The sequence below is a fragment of the Xenopus laevis genome, chromosome 1L, assembly GCF_017654675.1.
Source record: "Xenopus laevis strain J_2021 chromosome 1L, Xenopus_laevis_v10.1, whole genome shotgun sequence".
NCBI lineage: Eukaryota > Metazoa > Chordata > Amphibia > Anura > Pipidae > Xenopus > Xenopus laevis.
This window is the reverse complement of record NC_054371.1, coordinates 60727162-60748746: the sequence shown is the minus strand read 5'-3', so window position 1 is coordinate 60748746 and position 21585 is coordinate 60727162. Positions and strand designations below refer to the sequence as shown.

General features: G+C 37.7%; 1 protein-coding gene across 2 annotated transcripts in view; it reads left to right on the top strand.

Moving 5' to 3' along the window:
- The window catches only part of arhgap10.L (Rho GTPase activating protein 10 L homeolog), a 105883-nt gene extending 97424 nt beyond the window's left edge, over window positions 1-8459 (top strand). Inside the window, 3 exon segments of one of the 2 annotated variants that reach the window (NM_001096454.1) lie at window positions 1166-1333; window positions 4490-4581; window positions 7491-8459. In NM_001096454.1, coding sequence (NP_001089923.1) covers window positions 1166-1333; window positions 4490-4581; window positions 7491-7579 — 349 coding nt within the window. In that variant the 3' untranslated portion in view covers window positions 7580-8459. 2 annotated transcript variants of the gene reach the window in all.
- The last annotated feature ends 13126 nt before the right edge of the window (window positions 8460-21585 follow it).

Here is a 21585-nt window from a genome sequence, read left to right as displayed (position 1 = left end):
GCTAAATCCCTTTGTCCCTTGTGTCTGGTATTTCAACAATTTTACTTTTACACTTCTATTTAAATGACAACTCCGCAGGCTTGAATTATGAACCCTCGAGTGTCCAAGTTTGTGCAATGGCTTGAAGAAACTGTGAGGGCATTACTGAACACTCTGAACATTATCTGGAGTTGCTTGGGCTTCCTGTAAAAAGCAAGCAGTTACACAAACCTAGGCATTCAACGGTTAATACTTCAGGCCCTATGTAAAAATCCACCAACATGTTGTGATTGTTTAAGAAATCTTTTTCTCAATAAATTTTTTTGGCATAGATTTTGCTATATATGAAGGTCCGCTATCTCCATGTCAGTGCCATAGATTTTACAGTTTGCGCTGTTTAAGGGTTTAACCATTTACCTGCCACAGCCCAGGCTTTCAAAGACTTGACTGCCACATGCTGTAGATGCAGTGTTTATTGGTTTCATTATAGCCTCTGAGAAAAAGCCTGGTGCCAGCTGTGCCCATAGCTAATGGCACTAAAAAGGTTAAATAAGTCAAAGTTTTGAGTGTTTAGCTGGTTGGTATACACAGAACTGAAGCTGGGTTATTGTCTGTGCCAGGAAAAACTTGTGTTGATGAAATATATTAAATATATCATAAACCAAGACACCAAGACTTCTTGCTTAATAAACCTTTCATTTATAAATAATAAATGTATATAAAATGTACTAACATTGCAAAAGATGTCCTATTTCTTACTGCCACGTAACAATTTGCCTAATGGTTTTGAGGTTTCCGTTTTTAAGGGTATACAGTAGTTATAAGAAAAACATATATAGGTATGGGTTTCGTTATCCAGAAAACCTTCTCCGATAGACTCTGTTTTATTCAAATAATGCAAATTTATAAAAATGTTTCCCTTTTTCTCTGTAATAATAAAACAGTACCTTGTACTTGATCCCAACTAAGATATAATTAATCCTTATTGGAAGCAAAACCAGCCTATTGGCTTTATTTAACGTTTACATGATTTTCTAGTAGACTTAAGGTATGAAGATCCAAATTATAGAAAGATCCGTTATCTGGATCCGTTATTCTGGATAACAGGCCCCACACCTGTATAATGTGTCTCATATAATGTATAATTCTATCATTAATGAAATGTGCTTTTTTTCCTTTAATTCAGAAGGAACTTGATTCATTCCCCTTTGGTATTGTGGATAAATGATGAATCGCCTGCAGCATCAGCAGTAACTACCTCCCAGGCAGCTGAAGCAACACCAGTGAAAGATCCTGAAGAGCCACTTACACTCCCTGCACATTTACTTACAACAAGTGATACATCTGCTGAAAGGTATTTATTGTCAAAACTAAAGGAATGGGCGAAAATTATGGGAATCTGGGCCACCTACTTGGTAACTTAGATTCTACCACCTATAGTATTCAAATGTGAGGTTACAATATTTATATTTGAGAAAAATATTGCCATTGCCTTTGTATTTTTACCAGTACAAGTGTAAGGCAAAGGTGTTGTGGGTGAACAAACCTAGGAGTTATTACTAACTTTAATGTGTCCCCTTTACTAAATATTATGTCTTGCCTGTTCCTCTCTTGCATGTCTAATGTATCTTTCTTTTTCTTTGTTTCTCTTCTCATGTGATACTGATGCATGTATGAACTGGGAGACGTCTCTAATTTTATCCTTAGAAAGCACCTGTGTCATTTGCTTGTCTCCCTGAAAACTAATACAAATAGGATGTCTGTTATAGCCGTTATAATGCCTGGGAAGTCTCATGAGTTCAGTCATTTCTTTAATGCTCACCATCCCCTCCCATTTTACTTCTTCAGCACATGCACTTTTTCTCCTCCCTTATCTTACCCTTCCACCTCCTTTTTTTTTTCTTTTATCTAATATCTCAATTCAGATCTCCCAGAAATCCCTTATGTCTTTGCCTTCTTCTCATCCTACTACTTGCCTTTTACTTTGTTTCATTTTGTGTCACCCCTTTATCATTCTTTTCTTTTGCACTTGTATCACCCTTCTCTAATCAGCAAGCTGCCCTCCTTTTTCTCTGTTTTTCTTTGTACATACCAGTTTTATTCTTTTTAGTCTGATTCTCTCCTCTGTGAGCTTCATTTATTCTTTCTTACTTTGCTTTTTATTCTACCCCTTTTTCTTTATATTCTTTCCCCTTTTATCTCTCCCATGTTACACCCATGTTCTCTTTCAACCTGTTTTCTTTGATATTCCATCCTCCATCTGACTTTTCATCTAAACTTGTTTTCCCTATATTTTTATCTTCTCACTCTGTTGTTTTTCTTCATGTCTGAACATCAGCAAAAAGCATAGAGAGCACCTGCTGTGAGAATTTAGTCTGTATAGATGGAGCACACTTGATGTAGACATTTGTCTTTGATGGCTCTCAACATTTCTAATAGACTATTATTGCACCTTTTTCTGCTGTAATGAATTCTATAATGTGCTGTGCAGTGTGTGATGTGGGGCATTGTATGAACTGTGTGATGTTTAAACAAAGTTTGCTCTGAACTTTCAAAATATCATGCAGCAACAATGTAGAGGCCTCAGGGCTTATCTAGTGATGGCGGGAAGTGTACAAAAAACAGGCACAACTACCCTGCACTTTCTACCTGAGTTTTAATCCAACACAAAGTGTTGTGGCACAAGGACATAAGTGCATATTGAATGGTCTTATTATATTGTGGCCCTCGTTGCTAAGGGACCCATCTTGTATCAAAAAAGAGATATAATAGTAAACTAATGTCAAAGTGAACTTTAAATAAAGCTCAAGGAAATAACGTAGAACATCTGATTGACTATGCTATAAAATGTCCAACAAAAGGAAAGATATGAGGAGGCAAAGGGGAAACATAGATGAGGAGAGATATTAAAAGCTGCTCTTCTCAACAGACGAATCCAGCACAGGACCACTATTCCGCAGGATCATGCTAGCCCGGTTGTGTTGTTCCTGGCTATTCACATGTTGATTAATGGCTAATAATAATCCTTTTATAGAGCTTGCAAGCAAATGTGGCTTGAAAATTCCAGATATCGAAAGAGTGTTCTAGCTAAACCTTTCTTAATCAAAGGATGAGCAGGGTTATTTGGGTGACATACTGAGTTAAAGACTAACAATAGACAGTAGAAATGGAACACCACCACTAAGAGACATAAAGATAGCGAGGGAAAAAAGGTGGATGGTTAGTAAAGAAAATATAAAAGGGAGAAAGGTAATTATAAAGAGAGACATTTCAACAACCTTTACTGCACTGTAATAATAAATACAGGTTATTATATTTTTGATCTAACATAGACAAAGATTTGTAAGTCTCCTACTAAAGCTATTTGCTTATTAAGGCATAATCATGAGTAATGAGCAACATTTTTCAACAAAAATTCCCATTTTCTGGTGAAGCTTGACACCAGTGGGGACTGAACAAATACAACCACCTGTGTTTACAATATGGGTATTATTAGAAGCAACAACCCCCTAATTTTCTTCATATCCTCTACAGCAGGGATCCCCAGCCTTCAGAACTTGTGAGCAACATTCAGAAGTAAAAGCAGTTGGGGAGCAACACTAGCATGAAAAATATTGACAACCTATATTGAGGCTCTGTTTGGCAGTGCACCTGGTTTTTATACAACTAAAACTTGCCTCCAAGCCTGGAATTAAAAGATAAGCACCTGCTTTAAGGCCACTGGGAGCAACATCCAAGGGGTTGGAGAGCAACAAGTTACTCACAAGCTACTAGTTGGGGATCACTGCTCTATAGAGATACCTCATAAAACTAATGCACTGGGATTTAAATCAGGCCCTGACACTTCAATTACACAGAGGCTGAAACAGCTCAATAAATAGTGGGTGTCTGTGGCATCGCACAGCAGCCCCTCTGGCGTTTGCTAGAACCCACAGATTGCTAGGTACTTACAAAACACGTAAGGCTGTCATAGCACGTTATTTAAATAAAAACTGTTTTACTTTTTGGCCTGTACATTGGAGTTTTATGGAGTGCAAGCCCATCGGTTACCTGGGTGCCATTAATCATAAAAAGAATTTGGAGCTACATCTGAAAAGCATTTGCTTGTGCGTTGGCCAAGTTAGTTATTGGCTGTTCAAGGCATTACGAGAGCTCGGTGATTTTGCTGTGGGTCTGGAGTGTGTTGATTGCTGACGTGCCGAATGAAAGCAGACTAATCATCCATCACTCTTCAGTCACTTTAACATTGGTAGAGTTTCACTGTAGATATCATGATTATATCCCTTGTTTGAAATCTGCTGCTTGCTGTTGTATTCAATAGGGAAACTACAGGATATGTGCAGATCCATAGAAGAATAGTAATTTCCCCTTTGTGCTGTATATTTGCCATGTTAACCCTATCCAGTGTGGAAATATTTGGATGATAATTTATATTACTAAACAACACGTTACAGGTGTTTCAGTTAAATATTTTTTTCTCTTTCCACATCTCTATTTTTTTTTTTTACAGCTCCGCAAAGAGAAAGGCAAAAGCCGTATATCCCTGTGAGGCAGAACACAGCTCAGAACTATCTTTTGAAGTTGGAGCTGTTTTTGAGGATGGTAAGAAAAAACACTTAAGGGGAGAATCTATTCATGAGTAGATGATATATTCCATTAAACTTCAACTTGAGCCTTGTTGTTGTTTTTTTTTTTGTTTGATTCTTAAAATGTTTGGGCATTTACTAATATATGTTTGTATGTTTATGCACAAATTGATTATAATTATGCTTTCCACACACTATAGGCTGATGCTGCCCTAGACTTTACTTACTTAGCAGTTTACAAGGGTCTCTTTAAACTCATCATTCCAGAACAACACCAGAGTAATAAGTAAAATACCCCCCCCCCCCGTATTCTCCAGAGCTGTGACAGCACCATCTACTTATCCATATATATAACTAAATGAGCCAAGAGGCTTGTGTGATTATGTGTCAATGTAAATATTGTGGCCAGCCTTAAGGACAGAGACACGCTCATATTTGGGAGATTAGCTGCCCAGTAACAAATCTCCTATTCTTCGGGGCAACTAATCTCCCCAAATCTCCCCGAATTGGTGCACTTTGTTTTCCGAAGCCGCCCGAAATTGCCTCTTCAGAAAACGAAGCGCTCCAAGTGCCATCCCGTCTGCGATTTCGATTCTAGCCGGCGCGAAGCAGTTCTGGGAGAATAGTCGTCCCCGCGTGTCTCTGCCCTAATACCCTAACCCAAATGACTTTAGGATTTTAAATAGCTTACTGGAGTTTTGGGATGTATAAAGGTTAAATAAAGGATGCGTTATGAGGAGCTCACAGCTCACTGTCTTTGCCTTGTTTTGCACTGATTCAGGTTTCACATTCAGAGTGATACTATATTCTACACAGCCAGAGGGAAACAACTTATTCAGGCCTTTGGCAAAGTATTTTAAAAAACTCAACTTTTTTTTAAAAATAAGTAAGGAAATGTGTTATAGTTTAAAAAGTAGAGGACATACTGTCATATTTTTAGGCTTACACTATTATTATTGTAGTGTCTAATTAATACCCTGTAATCAATTTATGCTCATAATTGTGTTGCCTTCTAAGCACATGTGTAAGACACGGCTCCGTTTTCATTTCATCTTCTTCTGCCATTTTTGTCATCTAACCCTTTTAATACAAAACATTTTGAAAGGCAAAGTATTGTCGGAAGTAGAAAAATATATACGGTTACTGTTTATGTTGCATTCATTTGAGAGCACTCTGCATTTGAATAAAAAAAAATGGCAAATTGATTCGCTCGCAGGTGTTACATCTTATGATAGGGAGAATTAGACCCACAAGATTCCTGGCAAGATTAATAGTCATTTGATTTACATGTACAGCTCTGCTACAAACACTGTGGGGATGTAATGATTCTCCACCATAGACAAGAAATGTCTCTTTCTGCATGAGATTTCTATTATTATTGTGGATCAGAAATTCAGACAGTGCTCGTGTGACTAATGCGCTGGGTTTAGCTCTACACTCAATAGATTAAGACAATCAAGCACATTCTGTTGAACCGAGGCAGGAATCTGCTTTAATAAATGCAGCAAATTGATTCTCAGGAATGTTTTGATACATGGGGGAAAATAGGAAATTGCAGAAAATCCTTCAGAATTTGATATTTAATAAGTCAGCCACTCTGTGTGGTGGAAACTCTAAAGCATTAGTGGCTTTGAACTGTTACCAATTCTGCTTATGGCAAGGAAGGCAAGACAGACAATGGGTCAGATTTACTAAAAGACGAAGTGGCCGTCGCTAGAGAAAATTCGACAGAAATCTAATCCGCAGGGACATCACCAATTTACTAACAGGCGTAGACGACAATTCACTAGCAAAAGAGACCGTCGCTAGCGCAATTTCGCACCCTATCGCCATAAAAGTTGTAAAAACGCTGGCGTTTTTTTTTCATTTTTTAAAGAGGGTTTGCCTTCAAAAGTTCTAAATATTAAATATTTTTGTGTTTACATTTTTTCCAAACCATTTGAGGGTCATGCCACATTTGTTTTAGGGTGGGCTCATGTCTAGGGCTTTAGAGGATCTTTTATGTCTTTATTTCGCTTCCTTGGACATTTGTAATAATAAGTGGCCACTTCAAGCATTTGCACCAACATCTCTAATAAAGACGTATATATGACCTATATGTAGCCATCCTATTCAAATTTACCTAAGCATAAGAGTACTAATGAAGTTTTGCTAGGCAGAAAATCACTAAGAAATGCTTGAGCTGATGAACTAATACCAGCGTTTGGCTGCTGAGATGCAACTTTGCATTTTAGTAAATTAGAGTAGTGGTAGCGAATTTACACTTGGCGAAGTGGCACGAAGTGTGGCAGATCATACGCCGGCGAAAATCCATCCTTGACCAAATCACTACTACTACTACTACTACTACTACTACTAATACTACTAATACTACTAGTATTAGTAGCTAGGATATAATCCATAGAGCAAGTCAGAAAGAAACAGGAAGCGGCTGCAGAAGGACAGGAACGTGTGATACTGTTCAACAGCAAAAGTGTCACTCATCACTTTTCCTGATCCTTACACGTCTCCTCCTACAAAGAATATTCTATGATGGGGCTACTTGTGTTGAATGTGTAGCTTTGACTACAAGGTAAAGGCTAGGCTTCATTGTGTAAATAGTTCACTCAAGTTTCATACGTTTATTGGAGGTTTAGTGACCCAGGCAATTGTTCCATTCGTTTGGTTTGGTCCTGTATATATATATATATATATATATATATATATATATATATATATATATATATATACATACATACATTTGCTCAAGGATAACATTTACTTCACATGTAATATTTCCATTAAAATTGAGGCCAGCCTGTGCGTTAATATATTTATTTTTTGTCAGTGTTTAAAAGCAAGGAAAGCAAATATTCTGTATCAGGAGACGATGTTTTAAGGCAATTTTCATATTTGTACTGATTCCAATTTCCTTGTGCTTTGCAGTTCATCATTCAAGGGAGCCCGGGTGGCTTGAAGGGACACTGAACGGGAGGCGGGGACTGATTCCAGAAAATTACGTTCACTTTCTTTAGCCTTGTGTACTCAATACTCCAAAGCTGTACATGGTATCCATGGATTTCTATTCTAACCACATTTCCATTATTTCCTGGCTGCTTTGCGACCTGATCAGACTTTAGTTGGACCAGAAAACGGTCTTTTATGCAAAGCCACGCGATGTTGCCAAACCGAAATGATACGTTTTAGGACAGTGTTTTATAAAACAACGTTGCTTTCTTTTTTTCAGTTCTATCTCACACCTCAGTCTGATTACTTTGTCACTAAAGTCACACATTTCATTCCTGTATATTATTATTATTATTTTTGGGATCCTGTTAGAACAGTGTAATTAATAGACTTTTTGACTACACATTTTAGACGAATGTGATGCATGTTTCACCCTTAGTATAAACCTGCCTTCGTGCGGCTTCTCAGAAGCCAGTGATGTAGAAAGAGTTTAGAACTCTAACACAGGGATGTGTCGCTATCCTCCAGCTCTTTTGTATTCCAGCTCCCAGAATCCCCGGCTGGACTATCCGCTGTCTGACAACTCTGCTTTATGTCATTTGCTGCTGTGATTGGAAACACATTTTGTCTCAATTTCAAACTGTTGATCAAATGTCATCATTTTATATACATATATATATTTTTGTTGTTGTTGGTCAACACTTTTTTATTGCAAATGCATAGTTTTGGTATTTTAGCTTTCATTTGTTCAGTGTTATTTTAATAGTACTGCCACTTTCCCTGAAATAAAAGGCTCTTTGTTATTTGATTTTCTCATGTGCTGTGCGTGTGTCGGCATATTCTTGTTCTGTAAATACATTTCAGTGCTGCAAGTTTTATGCTTTACCATATCCAATAACAATAACCATATTAAAAAAACTATTATGTTCTGCATTTTCTTACTGGAAAGTCTGTGTTGCCTGCATTCACCTTAGACCTAAAGGCAGGAGTCGCCAACCTTTTTTTTACCAGTGAGCCACAATCAACTGTAAAAAGAATTGGGGAGCAACACAAGCATGAAGTTCCTGGAGGTGCCAAATAAGGGCTGTGATTGGCTGTTTGATAGCCCCTGTGTGGACTGACAGCCTACAATTGGCTCTACTAGACAGTACAACTAGTTTTTAATGCAGCCAAAACTTGCCTTCAAGCCAAGAATTCAAAAATAAGCAGCTGCTTTGAGGCCACTGAGAGCAACATCCAAGGGGTCAGCAAGTAACATGTTGCTCACGAGCCACTGGGTGGGGATCACTGCCTTAGGCGCACAGGGTGCTTTCAAGTATGCGTTTTGAAGTAGCTAATGCCAAACCATCCATCTGGATAAATATTGCATCATTGTCCTCCAGACAACTACTGTGGTGCAGTCCACCATGTTTTTCATTGTTTTCAGCCTGGCCTGCCATCAGTATTGTTGGCTACACCTCTCCCCTCCCAATCCTCATCTGTCCCCTATTTAGGTGTCATTCAGATGCACAAGTTAGGAAATGCGAGTGGGTGCAGGGTGCAATGGAACTTTGTACTACTCTATGGCTGTATTACGCCTGCCCCTGTGCGCTCTGAAACTCACACTGTAATAGGGAAGGAGAATTATGCGCATAGGGGAAAAAAAACTGACTAAACTTTCTAAAAGCTGGTAAATCCCTGCAACAGGAAGATCTCGGTTTTCTAGTTTAATATATAATAATCTATTTAACCAAGGGGGATCTTTTGATAATAGATCACTAAAGCAAATGTGTACGTCAAATGCACAAAGAAAAGAAAATAACTCCTGTTAAAATTTGAATTCTGCTTTAAAAATCTCACGATATTTACTAAGCACAAACAAGATTTTGGCATCTGAAAGCTCCCAAGCTAGTGTAGAAGTCAATGGGAGCTGTGTAAACTAAATTGAAAGGGGCGGAATTCTGAGACAATTTGCAATTGGTTTTAATTTGCTATTTTTTGTGTTTTTTGAGTTTTATTTAGCTTTTTATTCAGCAGCTCTCCAGTTTGCTATTTTAGAAATATGGTTGCTAGGGTCCTAATTACCATAGCAACCTAAAATAACCTTGTATTTTAAATGGTTCCCTTCATGGAGCAATGGCAGAATATTTAGGTTGTTTCATCGGACCATTATGTGATGCATAAGATCAAAGACTGTCTGGACCAAAAACACTGCACAAGTTATAAAGAGCTACACATATATCTCCTGTCAGTTGTGCTGACAATAATGGGGTTATTTATCAATATTCAAATCTGTGCTGTGTGCAGAGTCTTTTTTGTTATTCTAATAAACCCTCATTTTTTAACAGTTCAAATGTTTATTTATTAAAAAATCTAATTACTAAAAATTAAAAAAAAAAGAAAAATGTTAAAAACACTTTAAAGTGGTAGTTCACCTTTTAGTATGTTATAAAATGGCTAATTCTAAGCAACCTTTTAATTGGTCTTCATTTATTATATTTTTTTTATATATATACTTTTTGTATTTGCTTTCTTCTACTGACTCTTTCCAGCTTTCAAACAGGGGTCACTGACCCCATCTAAAAACAAATGCTCTATAAGGCTACACATTTAGGGGCACATTTACAAAGCTCGAGTGAAGGATTCGAATTAAAAAAACTTCGAATTTCGAAGTGTTTTTTGGGCTACTTCGACCATCGAATGGGCTACTTCGACCTTCGACTACTACTTCGAATCGAACGATTCGAACTAAAAATCGTTCGACTATTCGACCCCCTACTTCGGCAGCTAAAAGCTACCGAAGTCAATGTTAGCCTATGGGGAAGGTCCCCATAGGCTTGCCTGTGATTTTTTGATCGAAGGATATTCCTTCGATCGTTGTATTAAAATCCTTCGAATCGTTCGATTCGAAGGATTTAATCGTTCGATCGAACGAATAATCCTGCGATTGTTCGATTGCAGGATTTGCGCTAAATCGTTCGACTTCGATATTTGAAGTCGAACGATTTTAGTTCCTAGTCGAATATCGAGGGTTAATTAACCCTCGATATTCGACCCTTCATACATCTGCCCCTTATTGTTAGTGCTACTTGTTATTTCATCTTTCTATTCTAGCCTCCTATTCATATCCCAGCCTCTTATTCAAATCAGTGCATGGTTGCTAGGGTAATTTGGACCCTAGCAACCAGATTGCTGCAAATGCAAACTGGAGAGCTATTGAATAAAAAGCTAAATAATTAAAAACCCACAAATTGTCTCAGAATATCACTCTCTACTTCATACTAAAAGTTAACTCAAAGGTGAACAACCCCTTTAAGGTGGAAATTGAACTCCTGTGTCGCTTGGGAAAACCCGTAGAAAGGCGTCAGTCCTGTTGTAAAAAGAAAGTGCTTAATATGTTATTCATTCACAAAATATCAAACCCCAAACTGCTCCCAGATTTAAAAAAAACAACAAAACTTTAGTGCATTGCAATGAAACAGAAAATCTATCAAAGCTCAAGTGCTTCTGCATGAAGGAAATGAAAACATTCTCCAGAGCCAGAGATGATACATAGATCAGTAAGGAGCAGATTTATCAAAATGTGAGTTTAATAAATAAAAACACTTACACACATTTTATTAATTCCCAAACGATTTTTGGAAGTGAATTTACCAAACAGTGAATTCTAATTATGTTCAATATGTTCCCAAAAAACTCACAGGAATGAATAGAACGTGAGAGAGTTTTTATTTATTAAAATCTAAACTCACATTCTGATAAATGTGCCCCTAAGTGCATCAAAATGCTGCTGTTTCCCCCTGGCTAGTTAGTGTGAGTGATAGAGCTGGTCCAGTACTGCTGAAGTCCTGCTGCTTAGTGTGGCGGTTATATTATCTGTTATTTACAGGACCGTTAAAAGCCTCCGTGTTTATTTCTATTCACGACCGAAACCATTTGAATTTGTTTTTTTCCCTGTTCACAATGATGTGTGATTTAGTTTCTAGGAAACGACATGATGTTTCTAAGAAGCCCTTAACAACAGTGTGTCCTGACAACTGTTTATATTTTTTGATGTTTGTGTTCATATTAAAACCCAGTGATGTCCCACCTGTGGCCTGTCAGCTGTTGTTTTACTACATCTCCCGGATAAATCAAAAACAAAGTCCCCCGCATTTCAAATCCCGTCCTTTAAAAGGCGAATTCTGCCTTCATGCCTTCAGCAGAACCAGGAGACTGTATTAGTGGTCTGTAGCAGATCTACGTCTCACTTCAGTGTCGTGTACCTTTCCCATTCCATGGCATTTGTAATCAGTGGCAATTAGATCTTGTTTTCCATCATTGGTGAAAATCAAACCCCTCATATTCCAACCGCAAATAAAAAAAAGAATTATGTTGTACCTATAAGATACAATATATTTACTGCTATATTCATCTTCAGAGTCTACATGATATTTGCTGATTTCTATTGTTTATTGTGAAAATCAAATAAAACATTTTAAACTATATTCATTGCTATAATTGTATCGTTTTTGTCAGTGTCGAGTAATATACCTCCCAACATTTTGGAAACAAAAAAAGGGACAAAAAAAATTGGTGCGGTGATTTTTTTGACCACGCCCATTGTTGTGGCCACACCCCGTAATTGCCATGTTCATTTTATAAAATCTGGCAGGTTATGAACGTTTGAACTTATTTCTGTGGTTTTTTTCCAGTTATTACAGTTTTGCTAATGAAGGTGAAATGCCCTTTAAACTGTGAGTGTAACTTTTCCCAAGGGACCTGTTATCTTAATTGTTACAATTACTTATTTGCTTATCTCATAATTGTTACAAAGTATCTTAGTTGCACCTGGTGGCTGTTCTGGGCTCTCTGCCAAAAGGCAATTAAGTTGGAAACTTTTTGTCTTTTTCTGGCTGTTCAGTGCAGAGAAAGTCGGGACTTTCCAGTACAAACGTGGCACTGTGGGTTGAGCTGTCAAAAGAGGGACTGTCCTGCTGAATGGTCTCACTGTGGCATATATATGGACCTGCCAGGTGGTTTCAAACCTCCTATGATATAAAGTAGCATTCCTCCTTTCTAGAATTGATTGCCTAAAGACCCCTCTGTCACCATTAAAAACAGCGTCAGACTGGGGGGCCAGGGCCCATCAGGGACCCCCACACCATCCCCCGGACCCCCAGCCGCAAAGTCCTATCTGCTGCCAACCCCCCCCCCCCACACACACATTTTTCCAGTGCATCAGTTACCGGGGTCAGGGAGGGAGGTAAACGGGGGGAGTGCAGGGAGCGGGTCTGGCCTGGCGAGGCCCAAAAGAGCAGGGGCCCAACAGGTTTTTTCCCAGTGTCCTGCCAGCCCAGTCCAACCCTGATTAAAAAATGTTTTAAAATAAAGCTTTTCTTTTGCTGCTTATCTCCCCGATATGAAAACAAAAAGATCCAGGTATATGAGAAATTCTTTTTAATCTGTCCTTATACATATTAATGATTCCCTAAACCCCACAATTGGATCAGTCTCATCTTGTGTAAAAAATAAAATAACACACTAAGTAAAGATTACTTATTGAACAAAAAATATATCAGAATAGGTAACTATTTATTCACTTGCAGATCCAACTTTCACCTTCAGTCTTTTCTGTACGAATATATCAATCTCTTGTGTTGTATTTCAAGAATTTTGTCTCACTCCTACTTACAACTATGCTTCTGACAGTTGTTGTTTAAAGGGGATGTGAATCAATGAATAGGACCTGTGATTAACACACTATTGTTTTAATTATGTACAATCTTTTGTTTTTTGTTAATTCTCAACCTAAACAAGGCAAACAAGGAAATAGGAGTTACTTCATGTTTGGTCCTTGCAAAGCAGATAATGTCCAGTATACAATCCCCTCCCTTTGCCCTTTACTGTGACTGTTTTGTTAGCAAGAGCCCATTATGCAGGGTGTTAGCTGTGTACTGGTAATCTAATTATCTACCTCATAAGGACCAAACATGGAGTAGTTTCAATATCATTGTTTGCCCTGTTTATGGTTGTTATTTTTTTTAGTAACATTAAACCACCCAAAAAAAGGGGGCACAGGATATAGAATATGTTGATCACTCATCACGTAGAACAGGTGGTCCAGGTGCACCAGCCCCAGCCCCTCAACTTAGGGAGCGGATAAACCAGCAACATACAAAAAGAGGGGTATCTGGTACAAGGGCCGCTCTTGTGGAATTTTTCTCAAGCACCACTCTTTTTGTATGTTGCGGTTATTTATTTTTTTTAGCTCAATTTTTTGTGGTTATAAAAATAGGCAAAAAGTATTTTCAGAACAAGCCCTATTCATTGAACTCGTGTTGAAGTGGGGGGGGGGGGGATTACTGCCCTATATAAGAATTTTGGATTTTTTTCTTTCAGCCATTTATTTGGAAATATACAATATGTGTTCTTAGAATCTGTCCTGTCAACTTTACAAGCTTCAGTGGTCAGCAAAGATGTCCTTACAATGTTCTCGAGTTGTAACGGTCGAAAAATTAGTGAAACGCAGATTTTTACGCCGGTGACAATCCACCGGCGTCAAAATGGGCGCGGGCATCAAAGTTGACGGGACTCATTACAGTCAATAGGCATCTAAATTGTTGCCGGCGTCAAAAAACACATTGACGCTGCCGAATTATCGCCGCAAATTTTCAATGCAAATTCGCAAATAAATTCGCCCATCACTAATACAGAGTCACTAACTGCAAAAGCACCCCCGAATCTCATGACCCCACCTCCACACTTGATATTGGAATAGAATCCCTTATAATGGAGAATTAGAAGCAGTAACTGGTATTTTGCCAAACCTGAAAGCTCCAAAGCGAAGTGCTGAAGGCTTAGCATTTATTGAGATGGAGGCCACACTTCCTGATGATCCAATAATCAAATGTACTTCATTGTCAGTGCCTTGCTCTATTTACCTTCTTAAATGATTAGTAAGGGTGTACTTCTTCACACATGTTTTCTGTTATGTGCTTACATCTATTTAATGTAGGACTAGGCAATTGTTGTCTTGTTATGATTCTCATATGATTATGAGAATTGAAACTCTAAGAAGTTTAATTTTGAACTCAGAGGACAAAATGGGCTTGATTAATACCCACTAGTAATGTTAAACCAATAGTATCAAATACTTAAAGGGGCAGTATATCATTATAGTTATTCTTGTTTTGATAATGCATTCTTTAGTAACTTACTAAAATTTACCAACCAAAGAACAGTTGTATTTTATACTATCATCCCCCCCCCTCCATTAATTTTCAGCTGAACTGTGAGATGAGTGAGAAGCTATTTAATAGGGATGCACTGAATCCACTATTTTGGATTCGGTCAAACCCCCGAATCCCGAAAGATTCAGCCAAATACCAAACCGAACCCAAATCCTAATTTGCATATCCTAATTAGGGGTGGGAAGAGGAAAACATTTTTAACTTCCTTGTTTTTGTGACAGTAAGTCACGCGATTTCCCTACCCACCCCTTATTTGCATATGCAAATTAGGATACAAATTTGGTTCGGACAGGCAGAAGGATTCGTCCGAATCCGAATGCTGCTGAAAAAAGCCGAATCCCGAACCGAGTCCTGGATTCAGTGAATCCCTACTATTTAATCAGATTGTCCACCCAGTGTAACAAACTGATCCTCAGACACATAAGGGAGGGGGAAAGGAAAAATTGGATTATCTTTCTTTATAATAATTGTAGGGGAGATGAAAAGGTTATGTGACACAGTCATGCTTCAAGGCAAATTGCCAAAAATTTGGTGCAGTGTGTGGCATTATATAAATCAGTTAACTATACAGTTATAAGCATTTTGTTTTATATATATTTATTACTAAATACACTGGTACATTGGAAGTAGTTGATTTTACCATTTAAAAAATTATTTTTGAACCAATGAGTGTATTTTCTTTAAGTTGAAATATTGGTGTGTAGGCAGCCAGTTGTGACTTTGGTTAGCTGGACTTGGATTTTTTTCTATTGAGTGTTGTTCTCGTATCTACCACCATTTTTTTTAGTAATGCAGGTGGTAGGGAGTTGTTATCTGGTTACCTTCCCATTGTTCTGCTGATGGGCTTCTAGGGGGAAAGGTAGAAGGGCGATATCACTCCAACTTGCAGTGCAACAGTAAAGAGTGACCGAAATTTATCAGAGCACGTCACATGACTGAGGGCACGTGGGGAACTGACAATGTATTTCAGTGTAGAAGTCTGCGGGAGTAGCACTATTACCTGTGTTTTGTGAAAAACATGTTTTCCTGTGACAGTATCCTTTTAATATGCGATAAGGCCTGTTCACATATTGTTTAGTCTCAAGTGGAAATCAAGGGTAAATCATCTTCCCTCATGATTTTATCTTCTGTCTGCGGGGTCATAGTTCACATAATCCTTATTTCACCCATGTGTTGTTGGATGGAAATGTTGACTTTGCTAATCTTGCTTTGCAACTGGAACTCCAGGAAAATGTAAAATCAGGGAAATGCATTTTATACAGTATCGGTGGAACCCGGGGAAAACAGTGTAAAATGAGTAGAAACTCAACAACAGGGGATGTAAAGTTGCAGTAAATGCAGCCAGTGCAGCAGAACTTGGTGCATTCTGTCTCATTTTTTTAGATGAGTTTGTAACTTGAGGATTGTCTCTTCTGCAAGAAATAAAAACTGGCAACTTCTAGAGTACTAATTATTTAATGTTTAAAAAAAACCCAAGAAACTTTTAAGTCCATATGAGAAACTTCTGTCTGCCCATAATTTCCAGACGTCAGACCATTAAATGGCTTGTGGTTTGAAACGAAGACAGTAGTTAAAAAAACAAAGGAAGTATTTTCTTGGTGTAATAAAAGCCAAAGATGATTCAGCAATACGAAAGAAACACATATGAAAAATTCTCATAAAATTCTTTTTTTTTTTTGAGGTTGTCACATATCTAAGAATGTTCCATTGTGTGGTTTCATATTAAATACTGAGAATGTTATCATATTAGAAACAAGATGGACTTTTTTTTCCTTCATTTTGTCGACTTTATTAAAGGGGTGAAAATGAAAATTTAATATAAGCTTCCTCATATTTAAATAAGAAACTTCCTAAATACAATCAATTAAATATTCGGTACCGTTTCTGAAATAATCAAGTTTATATTCACTATCCCTCTCTCAGCATCTGTTTCTCTTCATTCTGTTCTCATGCAGCAGTTGGGTGTCAGATAATCATTGACAGTTAGATCCAATATATCTTATAGGGGGCTCCCTTTCCTAGCAGATGAATTAGAACGTACTCAAATAACTGATTCCAGTACAAACTAAATCTAACAAAATAACTGCCTTTTGCACAAATTCTTCATGTAGAGAGACAGGATTTCTGGTCATTTTAATAGAGTGAGCTCTAATACATCTTCTAGCAAAAGGCCCCCCCCCATAACATATATATGATCTAACTGTCAATGAATATCTGACACCCAGTGTCGGACTGGGCAGGTGGGACACCGGGAAAAAACCTAGTGGGCCCTGCCGGGCCAGATCCGCTTCTTGGTGTTGTGCGACCCCTCTTTGTTGGGGGTCGCGGGACAATAAACATTTTGCCCATGCGCACAAATGCTGCGCCACGCGCATGCGCAATAGCGTGGTACAATGCGCACACGCGGAGACCCGGCACAGCGACCCGGTGCACTAGAGCAGTCGGATGGGGCCCTGGGGCAGTTTCTTATTTCAGTATGATGAAGCTTATATTACATTTTCATTTTTGCGATAGTTCCCCTTTAAGGTGTTACATGATTATGAATAAAAGTAGAATGGAGTATATTTTTGTATTTTCACATATTATTGCACTTCTTTAGGGATTTTGTACACAGAGTTGGGATTTATTGGGTGTATGGCCTTTGTAGTGTTTTCTAATCCTCAGTGTCCCTCAGTGCTGAGGCTCAAGCATCACTGCAAGTGCCATCTGTCTGTCTATACAAGATGAATCTGTTGTATTTTAACACCCCTTTATGGACACAACACAGAGACTGACTTTAACACTTGAACACGTGGGGGCTATTTTTGTGTACTTTGACTAGGGAATAGTCCAAATTCGATCCAGATTCGATCCAAAAATTTGAATATTGAAATTTATCATGTACTGTCTCTTTAAAAATTCAACTTTAACCATTCGCCATCTAAAACCTGCCGAATTGCTGTTTTAGTCTATGGGGGACCTCCTAGAACTTATTTGGAGTCAATTGATGACTTTGAAAGATCAAAGTTTTTTTGGGGGAAAACTAAGAATCAAATTCGATCGAATGCGCTATTACTTTGATGCGGGTGCGAATTTGCCCGAATACAGACCTATTCGACTAAAAAAAATCTTCGACTTTTTGAATTTGAATTTCGAAGTTTTTTCAAATTGAAATTCAACCCTTGATAAATATGCCCCTTGGTGAATCTCTAAAGACAAGTTTAACAATTACAGATTTACGCCCTACCCAAAGTGTCTTTGCGTCTTCTTTAACGATAGTTTGAGCACTTTTGTTTTTATGTATTTATGCATTTAGTGGTTTTGTCAAAAAAAAATTCTATTATGTTACTTCCTTTACCCCTAACCTTCTTTTATGTGTGTGTCCACATATATCCACGGCCAGCTCCGTGCTTAAAAATGTTGATACCTTTCACACATTATAACACCAGTGAACTTGAAGGGAACACGTTTTGTTCAGTTCATTTTCCCATCTAAATGGTTTTTCCATGCTGATGCCATGTAAAAAGAATTTTTGCGATTTAATATATTTTTTTTATTTGTATGTGTGAGAATTCTTTCCTTTACAAATCGAGGTTAAATTATGAGCTAAAAGAGAAAAAAAAAACACCAAAAAATGTATTACACTGAAATTTCAATAGGGGGGTTATTTTACGAAAATCCGACCACAACCAAACTCCCATGCCCAATTTTAGCTTATTTATTAATAAAAAAAAACTTGATCTAATTGGATCATGGGAAATTTTTCAGGCTTTTTCCCAAATGGCTCGAATTTAGGGTTTTTTTCCCCGAATTGCTAGAATTTTTGGCCAAAAGGTCAGATTTTCAGGCTAAACCCAGGGCAGATCACAAAAACGTAAAATAGGGATAGGGACGTCTCCCGTTGACTTATACATGACCTCAACAGGTCTAAGATGGCAGATTTTCAAATTTGGGCTTTTTGCAGCATCGGGTATAATTTGAGTTTTGTAGTGAAAAAAAACTTGAATTTTTCAAGATATGAACATTTGGATTTTAATAAATAAGTTTGGTCACCTGAGGGCAGGTGAATGCTTTTAGGCAAACAAGCCACAGTTAAAAGAAGAACATTTCACAGTTGAAAAAAAAAGGATTTTGGCAAAACAAAATTTTTAAGGATGAGAAAAAAACCGCCGAACCAAGAACACTGTTTTTATTTTATCTACATCCCATCAACTCTAACGCACAAAGCATATTTTCTGAACTTTCACATCCCGGTCTTTGCTGTGATGTTGCTGAAAGATTTTCTGTGCAAATTAATTGCTCATATAATTTTATTTGATCTGTAAACAAGCAAACTTTCCAACATAAGCCGAACCAATTGGCTAATAGGGCTTATTTACTGCTGGTACCGGAGGAGGAGATAAGGGATAATATATACTTGTACTGGTGCAATTAAAGATCCTAGCTCACATAGAAACAAGGGAGCCATGTACAGGTAGGGGATCCATTATCTGGAAACATGGTATCCAGAAAGCTCCAAATTATGGAAAGGCAATCTCCCATATACTATTTTTTCCAATGAATTCAGATTTTTTTAAATGATTCCCTTTTTCTCTGTAATAATAAAACAGTAGCTTGTACTTGATCCCAACTAAGATATAATTAATCCTTATTGGAAGCTAAACCAGCCTATTGGGGTTATTTAATGTTTACATGAGTTTCTAGTAGACTGAAGATATAAAGATCCAAATTATGGAAAGGTCCATTATCTGTAAAACCCCAGGTCCTGAGCATTCTGGATAACAGGTCCCATACTTGTATGAGATTTGTGTCATTAAGTACAGGGTTCCCTAATGCCATACATGTATTGCTTCTTCTCAGCTTGTATTATCTGACGAGCAAGATTCTGCCCACGTCCCAACCTTCCTATATGTAGTGCGGTTAAACAAGGGCAGCATTGCACCCAGAGTAAGACAGAACTACGCCAATCTACACTCCCTACACTGTTTTTGCACTTTTAAAGGGGTTGTAAAGGGGTTTTGCTTTAAGTTTAACTTTTTGTGTGTTATAGAATGGACTATTCTTAGCAACTTTTACTATCATTCATTTTTTTTATAGTTTATTTAATTATTACCCTTCCTTTTCCACTTCTTTACAGCTTTCCTTTGGGTTCACTGACCCCAGCAGCCAAAAAAACAATTGACTACAATGTTTTATCATCTTATGGGGCAGAGTTACTAAAGGACTTTTTGCTAGCGTTGCCACCCGCAGGGACATTGCCATTTCACTAACAGGCGCAGGCGTCAATTCGCTAGTGAACGGGGCCGTCTATATCAATCATTCGCACTCTATCGACAGGCGACTTTTCACTATGGAGAACAATCGTTACTCCACAAATTCAGTAAGTGCGGATTTTACTGAACGTTTCCTCCTTCGCCAGAGTTCACTTCACCACCTCAGACCAGGCAAAGTGCTAAAAAGAAGTTAGATCTTCCTCAATCTTCTGTCACTTACATCATATCCTGTGTGCCGAAAATGCATTAAAGTTCAAAGAACGCTGACTTTTCCTTTTTTATTTTCCTTTTCCTTTTTTTAGCAGGATTGGCTTTTTTTGGGTAACCGGTTTTCTCCAGACATTTCATAACATATGGAACATTCACTATATAGTGGGCTCATGTGTAGGGCTTTATATTAACTCTCTTGTCTTTATTAAGGTTCCCTGGACATTTGTAAGAAAAAGTGGTAACAAAGTATTTGCACCAACATTTATAATAAAGACGTCCATACAACTTTAAATTACCCGCCATATGCAAATTGACCTAAGGGCAGGTTCACTAGCGAATTTTCGCTAGGCACAACCGAACGCTAGAGCATCTTCGCTATGAAATGCTTGCACTGTTGAAGTAACACTAGTGAAAAATCACCAGCGTTCGGCGCCCAGGGTGCAGCTATGCATATTAGTGATAGCGAATTTGCTCCTGGCGAAATGCTGCAATACGGTCGCTGGCGACAAATCGCCCTGTAGTGAATCTGCCCCTATGTTTCTCATTCATCCTCCAGCCTCTTATTCAAACGTCTGCCTGCTAGGGTAACTTGGACCCTAGAAACAAAAGAGCGGCTGAAGTTCCAACTGGAAAGTAACTGAGCAAAAGTTAAATAATTCATAAACTATAAAAAAAAAAGTTCACTTTATAAAAACTCCAATCCTTTAAATTTTCCCCCGTTTTCAGAAGTACTATCATTTCTACAGAGGGTAAAGTGGCAGTAAAATGGTTAAATGGGAATTCATATGCAGAACAAAATTGTCTGTTAAAATCGAATGGAACTTGTTTCGAAAAAATGTGTCAACACAATTGCTAAGCTGAAGGTAGAACTTTATCTACCGTGTGTTTTTAAATTTTCTAAACAAATGTGTTGTACAATTCAATACATGCTCGGTGGTTCTTGCATAATATCTAGTTAAAAATGTACTTTTTCCTAAGGAAAAAACCATGGGAGATCCATGTTAATCTGCTGTCTGAAATCGTTTTTAACATTGGGCCTCCCACATGCACAACAAGCAGAAGTGCAATTTGTCTCTTCCTAAACAACTAACTGTAGTCAACTAAAGATGTTCAAAGACAAGTAGATAATGTACTTAGATGTGATCCATGAATATTTCTTTTGTAAGGCTACATCTTCAAATCTTCATGATAGGAGAGAGAAAATGGATAGTGATCTTTTACCACCTCGATCCTGCTTATATTTCGCAGGCCAGATAATAAGGTATTTACAGACCTCTTTAAAAAGTTTCAGCAGCTGTTTTTTATTTCATTCTATGTAATTGTTGTAAGATTTGCATCTCAAAACGGCCACATTTATTTGTAAAAAAAAAAAAAAATATATATATATATATATACATTGTT